Source organism: Stegastes partitus, unplaced genomic scaffold (assembly GCF_000690725.1).
Source record: "Stegastes partitus isolate 25-593 unplaced genomic scaffold, Stegastes_partitus-1.0.2 Scaffold1148, whole genome shotgun sequence".
NCBI classification, from domain to species: Eukaryota; Metazoa; Chordata; class Actinopteri; family Pomacentridae; genus Stegastes; species Stegastes partitus.
Genome location: NW_007578879.1, coordinates 5538 through 31721, shown reverse-complemented (window position 1 = coordinate 31721; position 26184 = coordinate 5538). Strand labels below are relative to the sequence as shown.

The following is a 26184-nucleotide window of genomic DNA, read 5'->3' as shown; positions in this document are numbered from 1 at the left end:
GACACAGCTTTCATCAGTGTAAGGAGATTATTTTATGAGAGCAGAATGCGGATGGTGACACTGGCAGTAATAATTTTAGTGGTTACTGAATTATTGAAATAATGAAAGTATCAACAAATATATTGTAGTCATAAAATCATTAATTGACAAGGTAAGAAAGCATGCTGATGTGTTGCAGAACTGTACCATAAGCCTCTTCAATGAGAGCACAGTATGGGTTGATGCCTGTTCCATTCTGTTTGGCCTCCTGTTCTCCCAGTCTGAGGATGTTCTCCAAACCATTTAGTGACACCTGCACGATCTTAGAGTCCATCACTGTCAGCAGATCACACATGGGTTTGATGGCATTCAGAGACACCAGATATCTGTTCACAAAAAGTAAAAGGTAAATCAAATGAAGAATTGCAGTTGAATTTGAATACATTGCTATTAAAGTTTTGGTTAGGGGAGCCTGTTTAATATAAAATCATGGCATATTAAAGAAGTTTTAGACCAAACTGAAATATGTCATATTTTTACACAGATCAGCAAAAAAATATTTGCAAAGTCTGAAGGTTTGGAAATATTTAAAAACACAAAAGTTTTGAAATGCAAAATGAAGAACTTTTCAGATTTTTCACTGTTTCTAGGTCAGCAATCAAACTGAAGCAGATTAGTGGCATAGACCAGTTGTTCTCAAACTGGGGGTCAGTACCCCCATGGGGTCCCAAGATTAAATAAATTCAATTCCTTCATTCATCCATCCATCCATTATCTATACACCGCTTAATTCCCACTAGGGTCACGGGGGGGCTGGAGCCTATTCCCAGCTGACTTAGGGCAAAGGCAGGGGACACCCTGGACAGGTCGCCAGTCTATCACAGGGCTACACTTAGAGACAGACAACCAAGCACACTCACATTCACACCTATGGACAATTTAGAATCACCAATTAACCTCAACATGTTTTTTGGACCTTGTGGGAGGAAGCCGGAGAACCCGGAGAGAACCCACACTGCAAGGGGAGAACATGCAAACTCCACGCAGAAAGATTCCGGTGAACCCACCAGGACGCGAATCGGCAACTTTCTTGCTGCGAGGCAACAGTGCTAACCAACTGCGCCACCCTGCAGCCCTTCCTTCCTTCATTCAAAAGAAAATTAGCATGTTAATGTAAAGAGATTAATCTTTGGAATTGACACATTAATTTTTAACGCATTAATACATGAACAACAACGTTATTATTCATGCCATATTAATGAACATGCCATATCATGAACACAAACTTATGTTATCTTGGGCGCCGTGGCTCAGAAAGTTTGAGAACCACTGGCATAGACCATGTTAATTCCTTTAAAAAAAGGTCAGATTTCCTTGGGTTGTATCTTTCCATTGAAACAGCATTCAGATGACCCTTGTGGATTTGATCAACTCTTCAGAGACTTGTTCAACTTAAGCAACTTGCAGTCATTATTCACCTATTGTAAATATGACTGCCATACTCATTAAGTAGTATTGTTCATAATAGGAAACATTGCATCAAAAGTAAGGTGTTATACTTTCTGTCAATCCCTTAAGGATTTGAAGCACGAAAAATAAGACCAAAAAAGATCAAGGAATGCTGACTGTTGTGGATTTTACGACAGAGTCACCTAACCTCACTGTCACTGAACATTAATGGGATGGCCAAGGAAACAGACGTAGTCCAAAGGCCTGACTTAAGAAGTTTTTGAAAGTTCCGACAAAAAGCAGCATTGCAGATTACTACTGGGGGAGATTTCCAGGGTGGGTGCTCCCACACTTAAGGCTCTGTCTCCAAAGAACCGCAGACAAGGTGCGGTTGTTGGTGAGCAGACCCATATCGGAGGAGTGCAAATTAGGGACAGGGAGTGGAAGTGCTCTGAAAGTTACTCAGGGGCAACTGCATCGCAGGATTTAAAGGTGAGAAAGATTGTTGTATGAGGCACAGAACTTGACTGGGAGCCAGTGGAGATAGATGAAGGTGGGAGTGATGAATTACCATGGCTTGATGCGGGTGAGAACCCTGGCAGATGAGTTCTACACATTATTTTATTTGTAACAATTTGTTTTAAATTGTAAATGTAATGACAGGATTATAGACTTCTGGACTCCAGTATACTGCATATTTGGAACATCTATGTTGATTTTGGTCTGGCTACTGCTACCTAATGTAATGGCTACACAGGAGAAAAGTGGCCCCATTCCTATAATCTCTAGTAATGTTTCCTGTAATCCACTGAGAGTCATTGTTCCTCTGACCTCAGTATGTAACTGAGAACCAGATATGAAGAGTCTGATGAACACACCTTATTTGTGCAGGCGTGCCCCCAGAGGTGGCATTGGTAATAGCCCAAGCTGCCTCCTTCCTCGTGCGGAACTCAGCCTTCTGAAGGATCTCAATCAGTACTGGGAATATGTTGGCATCAATCACATTCTGACAAGAGAATGAATGCTGTCAGCAATACAGCAGTCCTTCTTGCCACGCAAATCTAGATGAATCAGCATTTACCTGAATCTGAGCTCTGTTTCCTGCTGTAATGTTGGATACAGTCCAGCAGGCCTCTTTCTTGATGGACTCCTTGGGACTGCTCAGCAGGTGGAGTAAACATGGCAGTGCTGAACAGTTCAAGATTACCTGAGTTGACAAATGTATAATAAGATTTTAGAGGACAACATTTATATTTCATACTGCTTATGATTCCATTGAAACAAACAGACAAAGAAATTGAGTGAATCAGCGTCTACTGTAAGTAACAGAACCACTACCTGAGTCTGGATGTCATCTCCTGTTACAATGTTTCCTACTGCCCGTAAAGCAGGAGAAACAACCTTGTAGTCACTATGCCTGTAAGAACCAGGAGACAGACAATGACACTGGGACACAGTAGAAAGTTCTAAGATTGTAGTGAAAATTAAAGCTGCAAGCAGCGATGGTCGGGTCCTTGCCCTACGCACGTCGGGGTTTGTTAGGAACGCACTTGGGGCGGGACTCAGATTTGGCGTGTCGAATTCCGGGCAGATCGTAGCATGTGCGACCTAGTTACAAGCCACTTCCTGTGTAATGGCGAGCCACGGCGGCATGCATGTTGGGTCATGGCGGAAACGCGCTCTGGCTGGGACTTGGAGCACGCGGATAAAGTTTCAGGCAGAACAGAGCACATACACGACACTTCTCGTTTTATGGCGTTTTGGCCAAATTCCATGGGTCGCCATTTCCACGCCGTCTGACTTTTGCAGACCGTTTTACTAAGTTGTATTCACTACGTCCTGTAGTTTGGGCTGGCGAAATTTCGGATGTATATGACTTTCCCTGTAGGAGAAGAGAGATTTTGAAAATGGCCAAAAATGAGCGAAAATCGCCAAAATTCTCAGCATGTTTTTTCAAAATGACGGACCTCCTGTTGGGTTTAGGGCTTGGTGCTGGTGGACTTTTTTGTGCGTCCTGACTTGCTACACATGCCCACCGAATTTTGTAGGTCTAGGTAAAACAGCCTTCCGACGCAACTCCATTGAATTCCGGAAAAACAGCAAAAATGCCCAAATGGCCTTTCATCAAAATTGTGTGGGCCAGCATTTCCATGCCGTCAAGACTTTTTGTGAAGCATTTTAATAACTTTTATTCATCATGACCTGTAGTTTGTGCCGGCCAAATTTCAGGTGTGGACGACATAAACCCCAGGAGAAGACAGATTTCGAAAATTTTGGAAAATTTTTTCAAAATGGCCGAGTTCCTGTTGGGTTTACGGAAATGCACTGATGGGACTTTTTTGTGCGTCCCGACCTGCTACATATGTGTACCGAATTGTGTACAGGAGTATGTTGAAATTTTCAAGAGGGCGCCATTTTGCCATTTCCATGTCCAATTCCATTGTAATACAAATATCGGTCACCTTGGGAATGCGTGTGCAAGTTTTGGTGAGTTTTCGTGCATGTTTAGGAAATAAAAATGAGTTCATTGATGGTAAAAAAATAATAATAATAATAAGGGTTTCAATAAGTTCCTTGTACTATTAGTTGCTCTGACCCTAATTACTGCTGGTAAAAATTTTGGCCCAAACTCCAGTTTCTTAAAATTTGCCAGTTTTAACAGCAAAACACTGATTATGATTGTGTGGAGTCATTCTATATAAAATCACCAAATCTTTAGAAACATTTCTGCTCAACAATTTTTGATTCCCCCTAAAAAATTTTTAGCATAAAAATAGCTATATATTTATTTCAAGAGAGCTTGATGTATCAGACACTTTTCAAAATTAAAAAAAAAAATCAAATTGCCTGTCGACCCATTTTAAGCATGTTTTTGCACATTGAAATTTGAGGCCACGTTGAACAACAACATCTCAGAAACTATTAAGATAAAAGCCTAAAGTTTTCACTGTTATTTCTCTTAATTATGGTTGTTGCGTCCACAGCTCTAGCTGATAGGCAGCAACATATCACGAGTAACAGCAAATCACTGAAAGCTATTGTTTACACAGAGAAACTGAGCACATTTGGGGAGCAGAGCAGCTCTAGGGAATTAAACACAATTCATGCTTTCCACAGACACTTACCAGTGTCCACAAGGATACGTGTATCATAATATCATCCTTCATTCAAGTCCATAAAGGTTTGAGTGGAACATCCACGTCCAGTCAAAGTTCTGTGACTGCACGCACTATCCACACTACAAGTGCGCCAACGAGGTGTGTACCAGGTAAACAAGCGGTGGTTAAAACAAATGTTTGGTATGAGGAGAGCCTGTATGAGGAAATTCCTGATCATCCAAACCTTTATAATTCATCATTTAAAGAGCTTTAATCAAAGCAGTCGCTGCTGGACTTCGGAGGAGCTTTGAACATTGGGAATAAACTTGGCCTTAAAGATCAGTGTCACAAGCTGGACTATCTACAGAAAGCGTGAGTCCACGTATATTTATAGTAACTGCTGAAGAGTTTACCTTCAAGCATCTCTTCCAAAAATAGTAGGGCAATGCACTGGGCTGAATATGCGATGTCTGAAGGGACCGAAAACAACGCTATATAACACCTTCTACAATCAAACCTCACCCACCAGCCTCTAGCACTGACACATTCACACTTCAGGAACAGTAAACCCCAGAAAAGCTGCCGGCCCAGTTGAAGTACAGGGAAAAGTACTCAAGGCCAGCGCTGCTCAGCTGACTGGGGTCTTTCCTTTGCACAAGCCACTATCCCATCCTGCGTCAAACAATCCACCTTTATCCCTATCCCTAAAAAGACAGCCATAGACAGCCTAAATGATTACAGGCCAGTTGCACTTACACCTGTGATCATGAAGTGCTTTGAGAAACTGGTTTCACAACACATCAGGACCAGCCTGCCCCCCACTTTCAACCCACATCAGTTTGCCTACAGGGCAAACCGATCCACTGAAGATGCTATCACCATCGCTCTTCACACTGCGCTGAGCCACCTGGAACACAAGGGAAGCTATGCAAGGATGCTATTCATAGACTTCAGTTCAGCCTTCAATACTAGCATCCTGGACATTCTAGTTGAGAAACTTTCTCACCTAGGCCTCTCCATCCCCATCTGCAGCTGGATTAAGGACTTTCTGACAGACCGCCCACAGTTTGTCAGACTTGGCCCCCACCCTCAAACTCAGCATGGGTTCTCCACAAGGTATTGAGTCCACTGTTGTACTCACTGTATACACACAACTGCACTCCGACCCAGCTCTCGAACTCCATTATAAAGTTTGTCGATGACACCACTGTTGTTGGCCTAAACTCCAGGAGACGAGTCCACTTATAGAGACGAGGTCGAGAGCCAGTCAGTGTGGTGTTCAGTGAACAATCTCACACTGAACACCACAAAAACAAAGAAACTGGTTATGGACTTTAAAAAGGACTGTGCAGAGCCAGCATTAACAGCTACAATAATGGGGACCGGGTGGAAAGGATCCACTCGTTCAGATTTTTGGGCATGCACATCTGTGATGACCTCTCCTGGTCTGTCAACACCACAGCAGTAGTGAGGAAGGCCCAGCAGTGACTACATTTCCTGAGAGTGCTCAGGAAAAACAAACTGGAGGAGAAACTGTTTTTGGCCTTCCACTGAGTCACTGTGGAGAGCATTCTGGCGCATTGCATCTCAGCATGGTATGCCAGCTGCTCTGCAGCAGACAGGAGAGCTCTACAGAGGGTGATCAACACAGCCCAAAGGATCACTGGCTGGTCTCTGCCCTGCCTAGAGGATATTGGTAGCTCTTGCTATCACAGCAGAGCTAGTGACATCACTAAAGACTCTTCTCACTCCAGAGACCAGGTTTGACCTGTTGCCCTCTGGCAGGCACTACAGGTCACTCAAAGCCCGTACAAAGAGACTCAGGGATAGTTTCTTTTCCAGAGCTTTCACCACACTAAACAGTTCATCAACGTGCAAAAAAACTGAACTATATATAAAAATACCTCATATTATTGTATATTCTCTTTTTGTACTTTGTACCTTTGTCTTAAATGCATCAACTGATTATACTTGGTGCATACTCTTGATGTTGACTAATTTCGCTGTATAAAATACAGCAACAATAAAGGCAGTCTATTCTATATACCAATATTCAAAAAATATTTTTTGTTATATTTGGAGAGCCATTTTGAAACTCAAACTCTGACTTGGATAAGGCAATTAAGCAATATTTTTGCTTTTGTTGTAAAATTTGTCATATCTGCACAATAAGTTCTGAAAGTTCAACTAAAATAACTTATTTATATTCTGGTTACCAAGTATTTCACACCAGAAAGTATCTATATGTTTTTTTTTGTTGTTGTTGTTGTTTTTTAAAAAGTATTATGTGACATGAAACTACATGTATTTCAGAAAATATCACTAGATGACTTCTGCCATATTTTTTTGTTATTGAGTGCTCAAAGATGGGACTTTTCATAAAGGCTTACATTTTTTCATATTCTTTTCAACCCTCCCAAATTAGCATGATGAGATGAATGAAAATTGTCTTCTAGTGTTAGTAGTTTTTTAGATATTGTCATTCAAACATAATCTCAAATTTCATAAAAACATACTGAAAAAGGGTACACAGGCTTTTTTTTTTTGGCTAATAATCGTGGAGAGGTGCTTCATATAATCAATCTAAAATTTCATAGATACCATTTTAAATATCTATAGATCAGACATGGTCAAGCAGAAGGTCCCTGATGATTTGAGACAGTAGTGACCCCTTGGCTTTATCATCCTCTAGAGACTCAAAGAACTACTCTACTCCTTGGGGAGTCAGTCGCTTACATTAGCAATTCCACCAGTCTGCGACAGACACCGGAGTCAATGACCGTCTGGATCTTTTCATTGGGGCCGTCAGATAGGTAGGACAGAGCCCAGCAAGCATCAGCCAGCACATCTGGATCACTGCTGAATAGAAGCCTGGACAGAACGCTGAGACAAGGAGACACCTGACACAATGGCAACAAAGACATGGGGACAGTTTAATATCAAAGCTTAATGAAAAAACAAGAATGAACGCTGCAAGCATTAACAAGATGGCGTGGCCATGTCCAGATGGCATCTCAACTGCTCCGCAAAGGCGGTGTGTTTATGTTTTTGTTTTAGGTATTATTAGTACTTCTGTGCTGGCTGATATTTCAGGTTAAATAACATATGACTGTAACACACTTGTAGATATAGGAAGACTTGTTACATCGGGTTTTCCAACATTTTCACAAAGATCAGATGGCTGGACTATGAAACAAGATTAGTGGGTTAGCAACATGCAAACCAGCATTAAGGGACAGTATCCAAAAAAAAACAACTTCAATCCAATGTCCTGTTTAAATATACATTAGTTTGAATTTTAACAGCTTTAATGTGCATCTGATGAATTAGAAATAGTAGTGTAGGTCTTAGAAGTGCCCAGCTGAGATTCTGTGCGATGCTGAAGGAAACTACAACAGCAACACGATGCAGAAATGGAGAAGGAAAATGCACCGACGATGACAAGGTGGTGTACGGAACAGGCTAACAACCTGGACCACTACTACAGACTGTTCAAAGAGGGCTGCAAACTACGTTCTCGGGTTCAAATTGAACCATGCTGCCAGTCTCTTTGTCAAAATATAAACAAAGGATGGCACAGGATAAAGGTGCAATGATTAGACAGGCAAGGAGCTGGTGTGACCAATCGCAGGTGACAATGCAGGACACTCTGAGTGACGTCGACTGGGATATGTTCCAATCCAGGTCCAGCAATGTGAACAAGTTTACAGAAGTGATCAAGCTGGTAGATGATACTGTTCCCATTGTGACCATATTTTATCAAACCAGAAGCCATCGGTCAACAAATTGATCTCCACCGCTCTGAATGCACTGCCCTGCTTGCTGCTTACAATTCAGTCCTTATCACTGGCTGAATGGAGGAATACGAAGCACTGTCATTCAGGCAGAGATGAGCATTGAAGTACGCTATGTGGAGGTACAGGGACAAAGTGGAATAACAATTCAACAATGACTTGTGGCAAGGACTGCAGGAGATCTTGGAATACAAGGGAAGGAGAGCCCCCATCTTGGCGAGTGCAAACACTGCTCTCTGACCTGAACGCTTTCCACACACAATTAGAAGCTAATGCTAGCATACACACGTGGACAAAATTGTTGGTACCCCTTGGTTAATGAAAGAAAAACCCACAATGGTCACAGAAATAACTTGAACCTGACAAAAGTAATAATAAATAAAAATTCAATGAAAATTAACCAATGAAATTCAGACATTGCTTTTGAACCGTGGTTCAACAGAATTATTTTAAAAAATAAACTCATGAAACAGGCCTGGACAAAAATGATGGTACCCTTAACTTAATATTTTGTTGCACAACCTTTTGAGGTAATCACTGCAATCAAACGATTTCTGGAACTATCAATGAGACTTCTGTACCTCTCAGCAGGTATTTTGGCCCACTCCTCATGAGCAGTCTGCTTCAGTTGTCTCAGGTTTGAAGGATGCCTTCTCCAGACAGCATGTTTCAGTTCCTTCCACAGATGTTCAATAGGATTTAGATCAAGATTCATAGAAGGCCACTTCAGAATAGTCCAATGTTTTCCTCTTAGCCATTCTTGGGTGTTTTTAGCCCTGTGTTTTGGGTCATTATCCTGTTGCAAGACCCATGACCTGCAACTGAGACCAAGCTTTCTGACACTGGGCAGCACATTTCTCTCTAGAATACCTTGATAGTCTTGATATTTCATTGTACCCTGCACAGATTCAAGACAGCCTGTGCCAGATGCAGCAAAGCAGCCCCAGAACATAACAGAGCCTCCTCCATGTTCTTTTCTTGATATGCTTCAGTTTTTGCATCTGTGAACATAGAGCTGATGTGCCTTGCCAAAAAGTTTCAGTTTTGTCTCGTCTTACCATAGGACATTCTCCCAGAAGCTTTGTGACTTGTCAACATGCAGTTTGGCAAATTCCAGTCTGGCTTTTTTATGATTTGTTTTCAACAACGGTGTCCTCCTTGGTCGTCTCCCATGAAGTCCACTTTGGCTCAAACGACGACGGCTGGTGCGATCTGACACTGATGTACCTTGACCTTGGAGTTCACCTTTAATGTCTTTAGAGGTTGTTCTGGGCTCTTTTGCTACCATTCGTATTATCCGTCTATTCAACTTGTCAAAACTTTTCCTCCTGCAGCCACGTACAGGGAGGTTGGCTACAGTCCCATGGATCTTAAATTTCTGAATAATATGTGCAACTCTAGTCACAGGAACATCAAGCTGCTTGGAGATGGTCTTACAGCCTTAACCTTTAACATGCTTGTCTACAATTTTCTTTCTAATCTCCTGAGACAACTCTCTCCTTCGCTTCCTCTGGTCCATGTTTAGTGTGGTACACACCATGTTACCAAACACCACAGTGACTACTTGTAACCCTATAAATAGGCTGACTGACTGATTACAAGTTTGTAGGCACCTGTGATGCTAATTAGAGGACACACCTTGATTGAACATGTCCCTATGGTCACATTATTTTCAGTCTTTTCTAGGGGTAACATCATTTTTGTTCAGGCCTGTTTCATGAGTTTATTTTTTAAAATAATTCTGTTGAACCACAGTTCAAAAGCAATGTCTGATTTTCATTAGTTAGTTTTCATTGAATTTTTATCTATTATTACTATTGCCAGATTCAAGTTATTTCTGTGACCGTTGTGGGTTTTTCTTTCATTAACCGAGGGGTACCAATAATTTTGTCCATGTGTGTAGATGCTAGCATTAGCACTAACATGCTAACTGATGCAGCTAAGAGGTCATTCACAGCTGGAGCAAAACACACTCACTCTTTCACAGTGCAAAATGAAGAGGACACTGAGTAGAGTGAATATCAGGAAGGCAGCTGGTCCAGATGGCATTCCTGAAAGAGTGCTGAAGTCCTGCACCAACCTACTAGCTCCAGCCTCTCCCTGGGTCAGTGTGAGGCTTTAAGAGCGTCATCATTGTTCCTATACTTAAAAATGCCTCCCCAGGGCGCCCCTATAGCTCACCTAGCTGAGCGGGCGATCCATGAACAGGGCTACAGTTCCCCGACGCAGTGGTTGTGGGTTCGACTCCTGTTCACGACCCTTTGCTGCAGGTCTCTCCTCATTCTTCTCCTCCCTTTCCTGTCTATCTCTACTCCTCTGAATAAAGGCAAAAAGCCCAAAAAATATATATTAAAAAAAAATGCCTCTCCAGTCTGATTAGATGGCTATCGCAAAGAAGCTCTCATCGCTCAAGTAATGAAGTGTTTCAAGAGACTAACTGGGGAACAAATCTGTTTCTTGCTCCATTTTGGTCTGTTTACTGACTAAACAGATCGACTTATGATGCCATTTCCCTGGTTCTGCATACAATCCTCACTCACCTGGACAGACGGAGAGGGGACTAGGTAAGAATGCTGTTCGTTGATTTTAGTTTAGCCTTTAATTCCATGGGCCTGGCAAAATCTTCACCAAGCTGTCCAGTCTGGCACCTCCCTGTGTGACTGGATTTGAAATTTACTGTCCAGCAGAACCAAAGTGGTTGGAGTGGGCAGACACATTTCCAGCCCCTGTACCCTAAACACCGGAGTCCCCCAGGGGTGTGTCGTCAGCCCTGTGCTCTTCTCCCATTACATGCATGATTGTGTAGTTATGAACAGCTCCAACACCATTGTGAAATTTGCAGATGACAGGGTCTAGGTCAGACGCATCAGTAACAATGATGAGCGGACATACACAGAGGAGGTTGACAGCCTGTCACACTGGGACTGGACTAAGAACCTAGGAGCTGAATGTGGACTTTCAGAGAAGCCTGAAGAGGAGTTACACTCCACTGAGGATAAACTGATCATTTGCGGAGAGGGTGTGCAGCTTTAAGTATCTGGGTGTGCACATCTCTGAGGATCTGTCACAGTCCAAACTTTTTGACATATCACCTAACACAGCTGAGGAAATTTAGTCTCTGTGATGGCAGTAAGGAACATTTACAATGTAATATTGCAGAGTGCAGTGACTGGGAGTATCACCTACTATTGAATATCTTGAAGCATAAATAGGCTCGATTATCTAATAATTATGTTATGACAAATGGACTCACCTTGGCAAAATCTGGTGGTGGATTTTTCCCTCGGCACAGGTTGGACAGAGCCCACACTGCATTGCGGGTTGTTGTTAAACGGTTAGATTTGGCAAGTAGCCTAGACAATACAATACAGAGGTGAACACATGTTTGACAGAATCAGACAGAGACAGACACAGGAAGGACACTTACTGCTGTAGAAATGGCAGGATGCCACAGTTGAGCACATAGTCTCTGCACTCAGCGTTATCTCCTGCTATGTTCCCCAACGCCCAAACTGCCTGAAATGCATATAGTGAACATGCTTTAGCTACATTACATGCTGTCATCCAACAGACTTAAAGTACCACAGTATGTCACCAGCTCAGCTCTGCCTAGGAGACTGACATTCATCAACAGAGTCTTGCCTAGACACATGTGGCAGACCAGTCTGCGACTATAAGGGTTCTTTAGGTGATGATATGACCTATCTCTCAAAACTCCTGTGCTGATTTCTGAGTGAAGGCAACTATCAGCCATCTACTGTACACCATCGTTGTTGTCTGACCTTATTTCTTTTGAACAATACTAGACTACAATGATAAATACACAGTAAAAGCAAAAAAGGTACAACAAACACACACTTGAAATATACTTTTTATCTTTAAAGACCCCTTCCAATAGTTTTTTATATGCTGGACGATATATTGTGATGAATTAGCAGTCAACGCTATGGCTGAGGATCTGTAGCTTGGAAATGAAGTGTATCAAGAATAGTCTCAAAAACAGGTTCAGACTTCGGGAGTTTCATACATAAAAAACCTCAGGAAGCAATCCTGTCAACATGCGCGGTGGGGCTTTCTGTAATATTTTTCTACAGAATCAGTTTCCAGTTTGCATGTGTATAACTTAATCTATTACCACTTGCCATTGTGTAGCATAGAGTAGTTGTACAGTGTTTCAGCAGAGCAGAAGGTGAGCTGCTGTGCTTGAGCTGCTGAAAGAAGGGCAGGTGCCGATAGAGGTGGGGACTAACTTACATATTAATGAAATGATACAAATTAACTGAGGAAAAGGTGCACACTCACATCTTAGCTATTTTAAGGAATAAAATGAATATTTTCAAGGAAAGATAATCTTAATATGAGACTGCAATGATCATAGATGAGTTTTCAGGGACATAATCAATGCCAAGACAGGAAGTTCTAAATATTACCTTGTCAGCTCTCACCTGTTCCTGGACATCCTCATATTCAGAGTTTAGCAGCTCAATGAAAATGGGAACAGCTCCAGTTTCAATCACCACCTTTGTGTGTAGGAAGGTACCAGAGGCAATGTTTGTTAGTGCCCAGGCTGCCTCAAACTGTGGGAAACACACACACACACACACACACAAAGCACATAAAAATAGCATATCAGTCAAACCACAGTTAGTTACTACATGCAAAGTTGAAACCATTGCAATACTTTACACATTACTTTACAATTAATTACAAATCAACAAGCAACACAGAACAAATCATATTCTATACAATTAAGTGACATTTTAAATAAGTTAAAAACTAAATTTAATGTGAGTGAGACAAATTTTACTTGTTAGGGACATGAGATATGCCATGTCTCTGAAGTCCTTCTTCGGGCACTGCTCACATCACATGTTAAACTCAAAATGTGTGTTCAGTAACATGTCTTCAGAAGAAGCAGAAGCAGTGACACTGTACATTAGAATACCTTGCTGATTATCTTCTAGTGCTGGAGTCGGCAACCTTAAAGACTCAAAGAGCCATTTGGACCCATTTCCCATGGAAAAGAAAACGCAGGGAGCCACAAAACCCTTTTGACATCTAAGATGACGATAACACTGCATACATCGTTGTTAGCTTTATGCTATGTATAAAAAACTAGTGTGTTGCATTTATGAACTCAATGAACTGCTACAGCGAAAACAAAATTTTATTTCTGCATTAACAAAAACATTCTGAACTCAAAAAAAAAAAAAAAGACGCTGGGTTGAAGGTTACTTTCAAATAAAATACTCAATGTCAATTTGAATTCTCCTTGTATTTATGAAATAAAAAGCCAATCTTAAAAAGCCAAATTATTCGCCTGCAGCAAAGTAGAAATGCCGTCTGTTTGTCCTGCTGACAGCAGCTGGGACTGCTGACCAGACTGCTGACCACCTATGAGCGCTTTGGGACGGGGAGGAGTTCACGGCAGCACCGACAGTAACTGAAGAATAGTACGTGTTGTCATGTCAGAGTCAGTCATTAAGTTGGCAACACTGCGTGTGCCGGCAGGTGTCGCACAACGGCGGTTGTCACGCATATTTTGAGCGACAAAAAAATGAAACACGTTTTATTTTAATGTTACAAGTTCACAAAAATCTTCAAATTTAGAATTACATTTTAATATTTTAATTAAAAAAAGAAAGAAAAATAGAATTCCATTTTAAAAACTAACCAGCTAAAATAAAAATATATTTAAATTAAAATACTCATTATTTATTTTCCAAAGCTACAAGGAGCTGCAGCAGCAGTATGAAAGAGCCGCATGCAGCTCCGGAGCCGCAGGTTGCCGACCCCTGTTCTAGCAAAATGTTCACACAACCAAATGACTGGACCTGTGCTTGGTATGTTTTGTTGAGCACACAGGCTCTGTGCTGTATTGTGAAGCTCTCACCTGTAGTGTGCAGTTATCACTCCTCTTAAGAAACTCCACGAAACGAGTAATGACACCAGATGTGGAAATTACCTCATCTATGGGTGGGTTGGGCTCTGCACCAAACAACAGAAACCTCTGCTCTGAATGTTACCCAATTTAAACAGTGAAAAAAGGTTTAAAAGAGACACTGGTTTATATTAACGAATGTGCAAAATGACAGTTGCATCTACAGCGGTTACAGCGTCTTCATGCAAAAAACACTCATCAAACAGTCTGATCAGTTGTGATATAGTAGGGGGTTTCAAAAGTTGGCACTGTTTTCTTTTGGTTTCATCTCTCTTTTATTAAAGCTTGAAACAGCAAATCCTTCAATAAAGCTGTGAAAGATTATTGTGTAGACTTCAGGATTTAAAAAAAAAATGTTTTTCAACACAAACCTTTGGAGAGTAATTTTCTGAATTTCTGTGTAGCAATAAGCTGTTGATCTGGGTCTTCAGAGAAGATCATCTGAATCATATCTGGTGTTATGACCCCATCCTGCACAATTCAACATTACATAAATATTCAGAATTATAATCAGTTTTAGATCAGACTGTAGCCAGGCAGTTATACAAAAAGCAGTGAGTTTAGGCAGACATGTTTAATATCTTCTTGCTATTGGTTGGTTCTCTCAGATCAGATGAGCAATCATAAAAAAGGAACAAATTCTGCAATGAAAACAGGAAGTGGGGGTACAATGGGTTCAGAGGACACTTTCACCAGGTAAACTAGGGCTGAAATCCCAGGGAAAGTCACAAAGATATCTCAACTACCTTTTTATGTTTGAAACACATGGATGTGTGGTGGGAGGGGCTTAAAACAGACATGGAAGAGCTGCAAGAGGAAGGCTATACCTTTTCAAATGTGTTTTTATTTGGCCTTTTCCAGATATCTGCCAATTGCTATTTTAAAGAAAGAACACAACAAAAAGCCAACACTTACACCTGTGACAGGCACAGTCGAGGTGATGTCTGGATCCTGGATTGGACATTCCAGCATTGATTCATCAGCTGAAGGTACACATACATTCCTCCTCTTGAACAGCTGTGGGATGTCAAAGTCACATGATTACCCTTCAATTTAATTTTTTTTCACCTTAGTCTGATGAACTGATTGTGACAATAAACACACAAGCCAACGTACAAAAACTGCACAGAGGTTTAACTGTAACAGACAGACTGTTGGGACAAAAGTGATTAGTCTGATTTTCTATTTTGCCATGTATTTAGTGCACAAATAAAAGTGATTCTATATACACCTAAATAATGTAGAATATAATGTATGGGGGAATTACTGCAGCAAAACTATTTTTAAATGTGTGTGGAGAGTTGTGCGTCTGTACCTCAATCTGTCTGTACGTAGTGACATTTGTAAATCCATCCATCCATTATCTATATACCACTTAATCCTCACAAGAGGTGCAGGGGGCTGGAGTCCATCCCAGCCGACTCAGGGTGCAGGCAGGAGACACCCTGGTTAGACTGCCAGTCTGTCTACATGTCGGCATTTAGCTGTGATTTTAAAGGGAATGTTGTATGCCTCCTTTTAAGTGACCTTCATGGATTGGCATTAAATCACACTGGTTTGAATCTTGATTTAGATCAGAGGCCTATACATACAATGTGCATTTGCATCACCTAAAGGATTGAAAATTGTACCACTTCATAGTCATTAAATTACTTCTAAATGGAATAGTAGTACATTAGTTATTTAGATTTGTATAGAGGGAACTCAACACATCAAAAGTCAGTACCTCATTCATTACTGAGATTCAAATCTATTTTTTTCAGTACTTCAGATGTCCCGCTGTATTTTTTATGGCAGACTTAACCCTCCTCAGTATAGAAGATACCAGTGCTGCACAAATTTCTGAAGAGATCTTTTTTTTTTTCTTTAGAAAAATCCTATGTGATTTTGGCAGTGGGCCCTGTGATAGACTGGCGACCTGTCCAGCGTGTCCCCTGCCTTCGCCCTAAGTCAGCTGGGATAGGCTCCAGCCCCCCCGCAACCCTAGTGAGGATTAAGCGGTGTATAGATAATGGATGGATGGATGGATTTTGGCAGTGTGCTTTGGATCGTTATGTCGGATTATTTCTCTTCTGCAAAGCTTCTAGAGACAGAGAGATGTTTTGTCTGTCAGTATTTTGGCATGTTAACAGGCATTCATGGTTCTATCCGTACTTGTCATCTCCCCACCACCTTTTGGGCTCTTGCAGCCCGATGTATGTAATGCTTTTCATTTACAAAATGTAATCTTGTAATTTGGTGCCAAGCAGCAAACAAGGGTTTTTTGTTAAGTGCTATCTATAGAGACTGATGTATGCACTGTCCTTCACACTGTCTAAGTTGTCTAAAAAACTCAGATTTCCACTTACAGCTCCAAACCAGTCTGATGCACTTAGCCACGTGTTTTTCAGAGCTAACCGCTGTCCATTGTGCCATTTTAGGAAAACAGCCATTGCAGCTCCGTCTAGTAGTATTATGGTTTATTGTATACCTCCTGATTATTGCTACAATGATTTGACCACTGAATTTTAGTTGGTCATTGAGTTCTTGTATCTTTTTTCATCTTTGCAAAATCTCACAATTAGGTTCCTATGTGATTCTTTGCCATGTGGAGCCATGATGCAGACATGCATACACAACATTAAATGTTGATGGTTAAAAAAAGTATTTTTTGTGGCAAGTAAATAACACTTATTTGATATGTATGTGAGATCATAAGCATATTGTCATTATATTATCAACTACATTTGCTAATCTGTAACTCTTTGAAACCTTTAAACAAGTTGGCATGTTTGTCGGACAGACACTTTGCAAAGTTGGATGTGTTGGTCTGTACAGGTAAAACCTTGTTTACAGATGGGTTTGATGGTGTATTTGGAATGTCTACTTCTGTGGATGGTCAGCAAAGTGCCACAGAGGTGTAATGTGCTTGTGAGAGAGGAAAAACAGCACTTGACATGCTCACAATGTCTGCAGAGAGTGAAGTAGATCACTGTATGCACACAGAGCCCACCTGTTGGACATCAAGGCAACTCGCAGCAAATATGCCTTCATTTAAAACACTGCTGTTCTTTAAGGGTCAATTCTTGCTTTCCGTGTCCATGTGCACAGATCGATGCAGACTTTTATAGTGGACTGCAGACATGGTTCTGTTTAGGAATCTGTCTGTCTTTGTTGGAGCAGAGCACTTACGGTTTCACTCTCTGAGTTTCAATAGGTGGGCCGTTCCCTCTATTGTTACCTGGCTGAAAATATGAAAGGGGTGGGATTTTCACTGAAGGCCTTGAAAAAGAGAGACTGAAGCTAGCTCCAAACAGAGCAAGCCGAGATCTAGAACATAGGAGATAGTAGTTAGTTGGTGAGTGTTTTTGGAGCTTGGATTTGAGTTTGACTAGGACGAGTTGTCAGGTAGGTGTCAGTCTTTGTTGGAACAGAGCACTTCCCGGTTTCACTCTCTGAGTTTCAATAGGTGGGCCGTTACCTCTATTGTTACCTGGCTGAAAATCTGAAAGGGGCGGGTTCAGCCATAGTACGTCCTGGTACTTAAACACATGGTGCTATGCTGTAGCGTCAGCCTTTCGTGTGAAGACCGAATTGGGTAAAGACCTGTGTGAGTCCACCGAGCAAGGACACTGACTGGTTAGTCTCTTCCTATTTTTCGTATTATCTGCACCTGTAGCCTGCCTCATCCACCATATGCTACAATACCACACCTGTTATCCAAAACTTTCGGAATAAACACACTTGCTACAGAAAGTACAACCCTGAAAACCTCCGCTCTCTCGTAAAAGCCTCCATTAATGGTTTGTACTTCAACCTTGGCCAGTGGAATTGTCAGTCTGCTGTAAACACAACAGAATTAATCCAAACACTGGTTAATTCTTCAGATATTCAGGTCCTAGCCCTGACTGAAACCTGGATCCGTCAGGAAAACACTGCCACACCTGCTGCACTCTCTGCTGCCTCCACCTTCTCCCACACACCCGCAGTGCTGGACGAGGATGTGGTACAAGAGTCCTCACTTCCAAAAAATGGAAGTTCACTAAGCTCTCTCTGCCGAGCAACAACTCCTCATTTGAATACCATGCAATCAGTGTCACTGGACCGGTTAAGCTATATGTTGTTGTCATATATCGTCCTCCAGGGTGTCCGCTGGGAAACTTTGAAGTTGAACTGGACATACTACTCTCAGTCATTCAGGACTATGACACACCACTTGTTGTCATGGGAGATTTGAATATCCACACAGACAAAGCCCAAGGAAATGACTTTCTGTCACTTATGGCAGCGGTCTTCAACCTTTTTTACACCACGGACCGGTTCTAAGCAAGAAATTTTTCTACGGACCGGTCATTGTGCACCTAACAAATAACAATTGTGCTCTTTTTCTATGAAAAAGTTTAATAAATAAATAAAATTACTTTTTATTGCTTAACATGTTTACTTTTTCTCTGTCTCTGTATCAAGTCTCTCCCACTTTCCAAAGCAGCTCTCCTGAGACGTTTGTTTTTGACTGACGGCTTCGTTTAGCAGCCGGGCATAAAAACTGACAGTCAAGTGCGGGAAATGAACACAAACGGAAGTGACGGGAAGACGAGCTAGTCATGTTTCAAAATAAAACACCCTGCAGACTCCGCTGGAAATAAAAATAAACCAATAAAACGTTTTTATTCTATCTGTGTGGCCCGGTACCAAATGACCCACGGCCCGGTACCAGTTCGTGGCTCGGTGGTTGGGGACCGCTGACTTACGGCATCTTTCGACCTGAAGCAGGTCTCTACCCCTCCCACACACAAACCGTGTGACAAGCTTGACCTGATTTTCTGTCGAAACTGCTCCACAACAAATCTGAGTGTCACTCCACTTAATCTGTCAGACCACTAGTTTATTCAATTCACTGTCTCCTTACTGGATGACTCTCCAGTTCCTCCACAAATAGTCTCCTTCTGCCACAACCTTATCAAGGTCTACTAGCATCATTCTCCTCCAGTTTAAAAACTGCTAAGACCAAGTACTATCAGAACAAGATCTGTGGCACAACAGATGCTCGAAAAATATTTTCTGCTTTTAACTCACTCCTCTACCCACTTCCTCCACCCTACACTCTGCTCACTGCAGACGTGTTTGCCTCATTTTTTACGGACAAAGCCATCAGTAACCAGTTCTCTGAGTCTGACCAACTCACTGTTCAGCCGCCAGCTCATAGGGCCACATTTTCCTCGTTCTCCCCCCTGACTGAGGAGGAAGTGTCCAAGCTACTGCTGGACTCTCGTCCTACTACCTGTCCACTGGACCCGACACCATCCAACCTCTTACAAACCATTTCCTCAGCACTTAACCCTGTAATAACACATATCATCAACTCCTCACTTGCTACTGGTGTGTTCCCCGCTACATTTAAGTAAGCTCAAGTCACTCCAATACTCAAAAAAACTACACTTGACCCAGCCCAGGTTGAAAACTACAGACCAGTTTCACTACTGCCCTTTCTGTCGAAACTACTTGAGCGAACTGTCTTCAACCACGTCTCTACTTTCCTCTGTGACAACAATCTGTATGACCTGAATCAGTCTGGTTATAAACGGGGTCACTCTACTGAGACTGCACTCCTATCTACAACAGAATCACTGCGTTCTGCTGGAGCTGCTGGACAGTCTTCAGCTCTATTGCTGCTAGACCTGTCAGCTGCCTTTGACACGGTAAACCACCACATCCTCCTCTCCACACTCACTGAGCTTGGCATCTCTGGATCTGCCCTCCGCTGGTTTGTGTCCTACCGCTTAGGAAGATACTTCAAAGTATCCTGGAGGGGAGAAGTGTCCGAACCGCACAACCTATCTACAGGGGTTCCTCAAGGGTCAGTGCTTAGTCCCCTTCTCTTCTCAATTTACACAACCTCACTTGGTGCAATAATCCAGTCCCATGGTTTCTCATACCATTGCTATGCTGATGATACCCAGCCCTTCCTGTCTTCCCCCCGGACGACCATACGGTCTCTGCCCGGATCTCATCATGCCTTGCAGACATCTCGGCATGGATGAAAAAACACCACCTTCAGCTCAACCTCTCTAAGACTGAGCTCGTCATCCCAGCCAGTCCCTCTCCACAACAAGAAATAAACATCAAGCTTGATTCAACCCAACTCAAACCCACAAAATCTGCCAGAAACTTGGGTGTCATGATTGATGACCAACTAACCTTCAAGGCTCATGTGGCCTCTGTTGCTCAGTCATGTTGATTCGCCCTGTACAACATCAGGAAGATCAGACCTTTCCTGTCTGAACATGCAGCACAACTCCTGGTACAGGCTCTAATAATATCACGCATTGACTACTGCAACTCCATACTGGCAGGCCTCCCCGCGTCCACGGTTAAACCTCTACAGATGATCCAGAATGCACCAGCACGTCTAGTTTTCAACCAGCCAAAAACAGCACGTCATCCCCCCTGTTCAGATTGCTTCACTGGCTTCCAGTTGCTGCCCACATCAAATTCAAAACCCTGACACTTGCTTACAAAACCACAACGAGAACAGCTCCCTCCTACCTGAGCTCTCTCATTGAGGTCTACACCCCCTCCCGCTCACTACGCTCGACCAACAAAACCCACCTGATACAACCACCGCAACAGGGTCCGAGGTCGATAGCTAGACTCTTCTCCTCTCTGGTTCTGCAGTGGTGGAATGAGTTACCAAACTCTGTTCAATCTGCTGATTTCCTCTCAGTCTTTAAGAAAAGACTGAAGACCCAGGTCTTCACTGAACACCTTAGCACTTGACAGCCCGAAAACAAATAAACCAAAAAAAAAAAAAAACATCCTATTACCTCCCACATAACTGCTATTTGCATCAACACCCTGTCACACTTGAATTTGTTCTATGGCACTTATCTAGATTGTTTTCCCCTGACTAGATCCTTGCTTGTGTTGTATCTGCTCTCAGAGGTACGTCGCTTTGGATAAAAGTGTCTGCTACATGAAATTGTAGAATTGTAGAATCGACTGATTTTTTCTTAGGATTGATACCAATTATAGGTAATCAAGGAAGGCCATTAACCCTTATTTGAAACCGATACACATGAAGGCTCGTTATGAATGGCAGGGTCCCTGCTATTACAAGCTGTTAATATGGTAGCAGGGACCCTGTCACTCATAAATTAATGTATGATTGTTGGGGTTCCCTGTTATCATATGTGTTATCATGTGCTGGTAATATATGACTTGCATTTAGTAACAGCATGTGATAACAGGAACCCTGTCTGTCACACAAAACTAGGCTTCCTAATTAATAAGGATTATTAATACTGAATATATACATATATACATTTAATGTTATATATGAACAGCATGTGATAGCAGGGGACCTGTTGTTCATAACTTGGCTTCTTCCCAGTTACTTCTTTAATAATGAGTACTATAATTGACAATGTATGTGGGAGTGATGACATTAGGGTGTCACGTGACACTAGGACGCTCTTTCCAGTTTACTGTAAGATCACTCGACTGAACAGAGTATGTCCTCTTCCACTTGTACTACTGTAAAAGAAGCAAATTTCCTGATTTTTGGCAATGGCTGTGCTTCTTGTTCAGTTTTTGGAGTTTGTGTCTCTGCTTAGAGTGATATCACTGTCAGAGTGTCATCTTACTTAAGAAAAATGTTATTGACTCCAGATAGTGTTAGCCACAAGCTAAGAGGCACAGCAAACGTCATAGAACTGGCCTTAGTCTAGCACCTTTAGCAAAATTAATTCCAGTTACACTGACACCAACAAGTGAATTGTTCTGGCCTTTTAGGGTATTGGGGAAACTAGGCATCCCTGAGTAGATTGCTGTGTTTATTACAAAGTCAGCAACATCACCTTTGAAATACAGTTCCACTCATTCATAACAGGTGCTCCACTCTGCAAATGTGCTTGTCTGTGCCTGCCTGTTAACAGTGGCAGGACACGCCTGAGACAACAGAGTGCAAATAGACAGAGAGCTGCATCAGAGCCAAAGCAGGACATTTAAGGTATTTTGTTAGTAATTGGTTAATAAAAATAATTAAACCAACAATCGGCCAAATGCTAAATATTGGCCTTATTAGTTGGGAACATGCAAACTCCACACAGAGAGATCCCAGGCATCCTAACTGGGAAGCGAACCGGGGATCTTCTAGCTGTTAGGCGACAGTGCTAACCACCTACCCATCGTGCAGGGATGAACCAACATGTCCTTTCAAAATGGTAACAGTTGGAATTGTTCTGGTAGAACATTTGAACATACAAGGAGGCAAAGCATTCTTGTTAAGATTGTCAATTCACTGAACAAATAAAATAAAAGGTCCGTCCTGCTGTATGATCTAAATCATCAGCAAAACTGGAGGGTAGGGATGGTACCAAAACCCTGTTTTTATTATGTGCCCGTGGCAAAACTATTTTAAACTGAAGAATCAATAACTGTGATGTTATTGGTTCTGCTTTCGGTACTAGAGAAATTTAATAAATTGATGTCTTTACTATTATTGTCACATACATATTATCATGCACATTTTTCTCATTAAATCCATTTCTTATTCCTCTACAATGCATTTTTGCTATTACCAAATCCAGAGCACCACTCTCTCACTGCCACAAGTGCAACAAAACTTTCAACCTGTAGAAAAATTCAGCAAAAGATCCTCACATGTGGAGAAAAGCAGTATTCACTGCCAAGCTTGTAGTTTATCTGCCATACACAGAGTTAACTAGATTATTCCAACGTGGGTTAATGATTTAAAGTGACCAATACTCTGCTGATAATTTAGCTATTATCACTCTAAAGTGGACTGTCTCTCCAACAGTTAATTTTAAGTTTGAGAGCGCTTTGAAACAGATTGAACAAGGGCATTTAGTGATTTAGTGGCTGCAGCTAAAGTCTGTCTTCAGACTTCATTGGCTTTATTTTCAGCCTTTCTATACTAACTGAGTGTTGGTCAAAACCTGGGCACATTTGGTCCACCATTTTTGCCTTGCTCCGACAACAACACTTTCTCTCTTTCTGATTTCTCTATTTTGAGCCTCCTCGACTTCTCTGTTCTTGCCTGTGACCCAGAAATTGATCACAGCACGCAATCTTGAAGGCTGTCTCAATTCCTAAAATGAATCGCAAGGAGAAAGAAGGCTTACCAAAGGAGCAATATACATCATTCGTTTTTTATACAGTACGTTTTTGGTGTGTGTTTAATAAAAATAAAAATGTGGCTTTTCTGTACATTACATTGCAGTATCATGCTGTAAATGCAAATAAAATTAAATAGAAACTACAAGTTGTCATTACCAATGTTGTGCTCACATGACAGATGTCACAAAATACAGTGGTAGTCTATAACTAAACAATTGAAAGATGATGTAGCTGTGCCACATGACATACTAAATTGACATGGTTCTGAGGTATGGCTGTCTTGAGGAGCGGAGTTGAAGAAAGGAGTAAAGAATGTAGAAACCAAGAAATTAGAAGAGGGGAGGGTGTTCGTCAGATTTCTAGGAAAATTTAGACTGTTCCGTCATTTATTTATTTATTAAATAATAAGATCGGTAAAATTCCTCTGAAAAGCAGAGATGAGATTGTCTACAATACAAGACCATTAGTGCATCTCTTGTGCGAACAGTTAGACAGTGTTTACCTGTTCCTCTCTTTTTTGTTTCCGTAGCTGAATGCCCTCCTCCTCTCTCCTTCGACGCATCTCTTGAGGATTCAACGCTTTGTTCTTATAGCTCTTCATCCTGTACTTGTCCTTCCCTGGACTTGCCATCATGTCTGAAGAGTAAGGCAGAATGGCAGGGTTTAATGATCCATGTGTCTTCATTCATCAAACTTAAACCTACACAAATGCTAAGGATGTATGACTCTGCAACTACATTTCATTCCACATAACTTCATAAGCAGTTGCAGTTATCATTACATGCTTACTCCATTTATTTGTAAGAATTAAGGTACAAAAAAGTAATCTTGAAGAGGCAAAAATTGACCAACCAAAGACTTTCCATCTGCTGTTTTTAGGGATGTAGAAACAATCACCATAATACTACAATAAAACAATGTATTTTACAATGAGTTCCCAAAGTCACATTCCTATCATACATCATAACCTATACAAAAGGACACCATCTATTTTGGATCAGGGAGCTTTCTTCACACTAGGATAATCTACATTTCATAATTATAATGTTGACAATTTCACATTAGACTGGTCATTTAGATTTTTGAAGCCAGCTTAAAATCCATCTGAAACTGTTGCCAGAGCCACAAGTCCGTAAATAGCAAAGTCATCTATAGTAATGCATACTAATGGACAAATTGACATCTGTAACAGCAGATATATAAAACAAGACATACAGTACATACATGAATCTGGTGCCCCAGTGCATACTTGAAGGGTTCTGTAGTTAAGTTCTCTCAAGTAAGCACAATGTTATTTTAAAAAAAAAATAATAAATTGTTGTCATGATAAATAAATCTATCCCAAAAATTCTTTCAGGGTATTAGATTAGATGGATGCAAATAAAATTGAATGTTTCAGCCTCTGACTCAAGCATGCTAAAAGTGATTTAACCATATTTAAAGAGTAGTGCCCCAGACTGATACAACATGTGTATCAGCCAATCCCTGGAGTAAGTCTAGAGGAAAACGAACTTTGGTTTCAGAGAAGCAAAAATAATAAGTACCCAACAATGACTTTGCCATGTTTGGCTCTACATCAGTTAATCCACTCATGTTGACTCAGTACCTTACAATGATTACACACACTAGATTCAGGATTTTTGACAGGCAGCAAAACTTGGAATTTTTACAGTGCTTATTCAATTCATCTTACTCTTCACCTTCATGCAAGTTCTAACGGCCAACATTGTGTCATTTTAAAGGGTGGCGGAAATACAGGGCACAACAAATCGTAGTGTGACAACTTAGAAGAATTGTGTTCTATTTTCCGGTAATTCAATGAAAAACTGGGATTGCACACAATGACAGTGAACTATCTACTCTTAAACTAATATTTGAAGAATACTTCTTTATTACGTAGTTGGATGTCACCTGTGCTCCAATGACGGAAATGAAGGTCGTGTCAAACTTTCTTCCAATTAGCAGTTAGCCGTTATTCTCGGAGTTTCATCGTAACGTTCATAGTTAGCCGTTCATGCTAAGGCTGCACTGCAGACAATAAAGCAACACATCTACAAAAGCATGACTTGGAGTGAACACGGTCAAACGAACACCAAATGCACACGCTATTGTAATAGAGTAGAACTTGGCTTTACTGAATTTCTGCAGCCAACATTTATCCGTGCAACAGAACAAACTGATTTATACAAACGTTAATCCCACTCTGTGAAACAAGCTTCACAGGCAGCTCATGGGAAAATGCTGCGCTGTGTCACGTATCTCGCGTATAATTTTGGTTAAAAAGACAACAAAACTTGTTTCCGTACCACATTCCCATCACCGTGATTCTTACCCAGTCTCGAATGTACCTAAAATGCGTACAGGTGACGACAAGCCCTGTTGCTCCCCCTCTCTCTTTTAGACCAATATGGCGTTCAACTAAAACTTTCCCAGCAAACCTCTCACATCAACAGTGTCACGCCACTTCCGGTAGCAACTGTCAGTCAGGTCAGTAGGCTGTCAGAACTGCGCAGAGGAAGTGGAAGTGGAAGGCAGAGCCTGACTCCATTACTCCGTGTTTTTTAATATTATTTTTTATTTGCAACCTAACCAAACACTATGCAGCAAGATAAACCAATAACCTCTAATTATTATATGGCTCTGTTACTTCTGTAACCAGTAGTGCAACACACCGTTGCTGGGGACACTGGCGTCCCTAGCAACAGCCCTGTTGATCGATCAGAGGATGTCAGAAGAGATGAGATTCAATATGTAAATATGCAAGACATTTGCCTTATGAATTTATATATATATATATATATATATA

At 41.4% G+C, this 26184-nt stretch overlaps 1 protein-coding gene across 4 annotated transcripts in view; it reads right to left on the bottom strand.

The window, feature by feature from the left end:
- The window catches only part of kpna5 (karyopherin alpha 5 (importin alpha 6)), a 37467-nt gene extending 11657 nt beyond the window's left edge, over positions 1 to 25810 (bottom strand). Inside the window, exons 1-13 of one of the 4 annotated variants that reach the window (XM_008296708.1) lie at positions 25711 to 25810; positions 23881 to 24014; positions 15177 to 15278; positions 14633 to 14732; positions 14214 to 14308; positions 12766 to 12897; positions 11748 to 11836; positions 11574 to 11673; positions 7263 to 7426; positions 2767 to 2845; positions 2510 to 2635; positions 2307 to 2434; positions 187 to 365 (exon numbers count right to left, since the gene is read on the bottom strand). In XM_008296708.1, coding sequence (XP_008294930.1) covers positions 187 to 365; positions 2307 to 2434; positions 2510 to 2635; positions 2767 to 2845; positions 7263 to 7426; positions 11574 to 11673; positions 11748 to 11836; positions 12766 to 12897; positions 14214 to 14308; positions 14633 to 14732; positions 15177 to 15278; positions 23881 to 24012 — 1426 coding nt within the window. In that variant the 5' untranslated portion in view covers positions 24013 to 24014; positions 25711 to 25810. Of the gene's footprint in view, positions 1 to 186; positions 366 to 2306; positions 2435 to 2509; positions 2636 to 2766; positions 2846 to 7262; positions 7427 to 11573; positions 11674 to 11747; positions 11837 to 12765; positions 12898 to 14213; positions 14309 to 14632; positions 14733 to 15176; positions 15279 to 23880; positions 24015 to 25684 lie in introns of all 4 variants that reach the window. The other 3 variants (XM_008296712.1, XM_008296709.1, XM_008296711.1) reach the window with 3 other exon arrangements.
- Between the last annotated feature and the right edge of the window lie 374 nt (positions 25811 to 26184).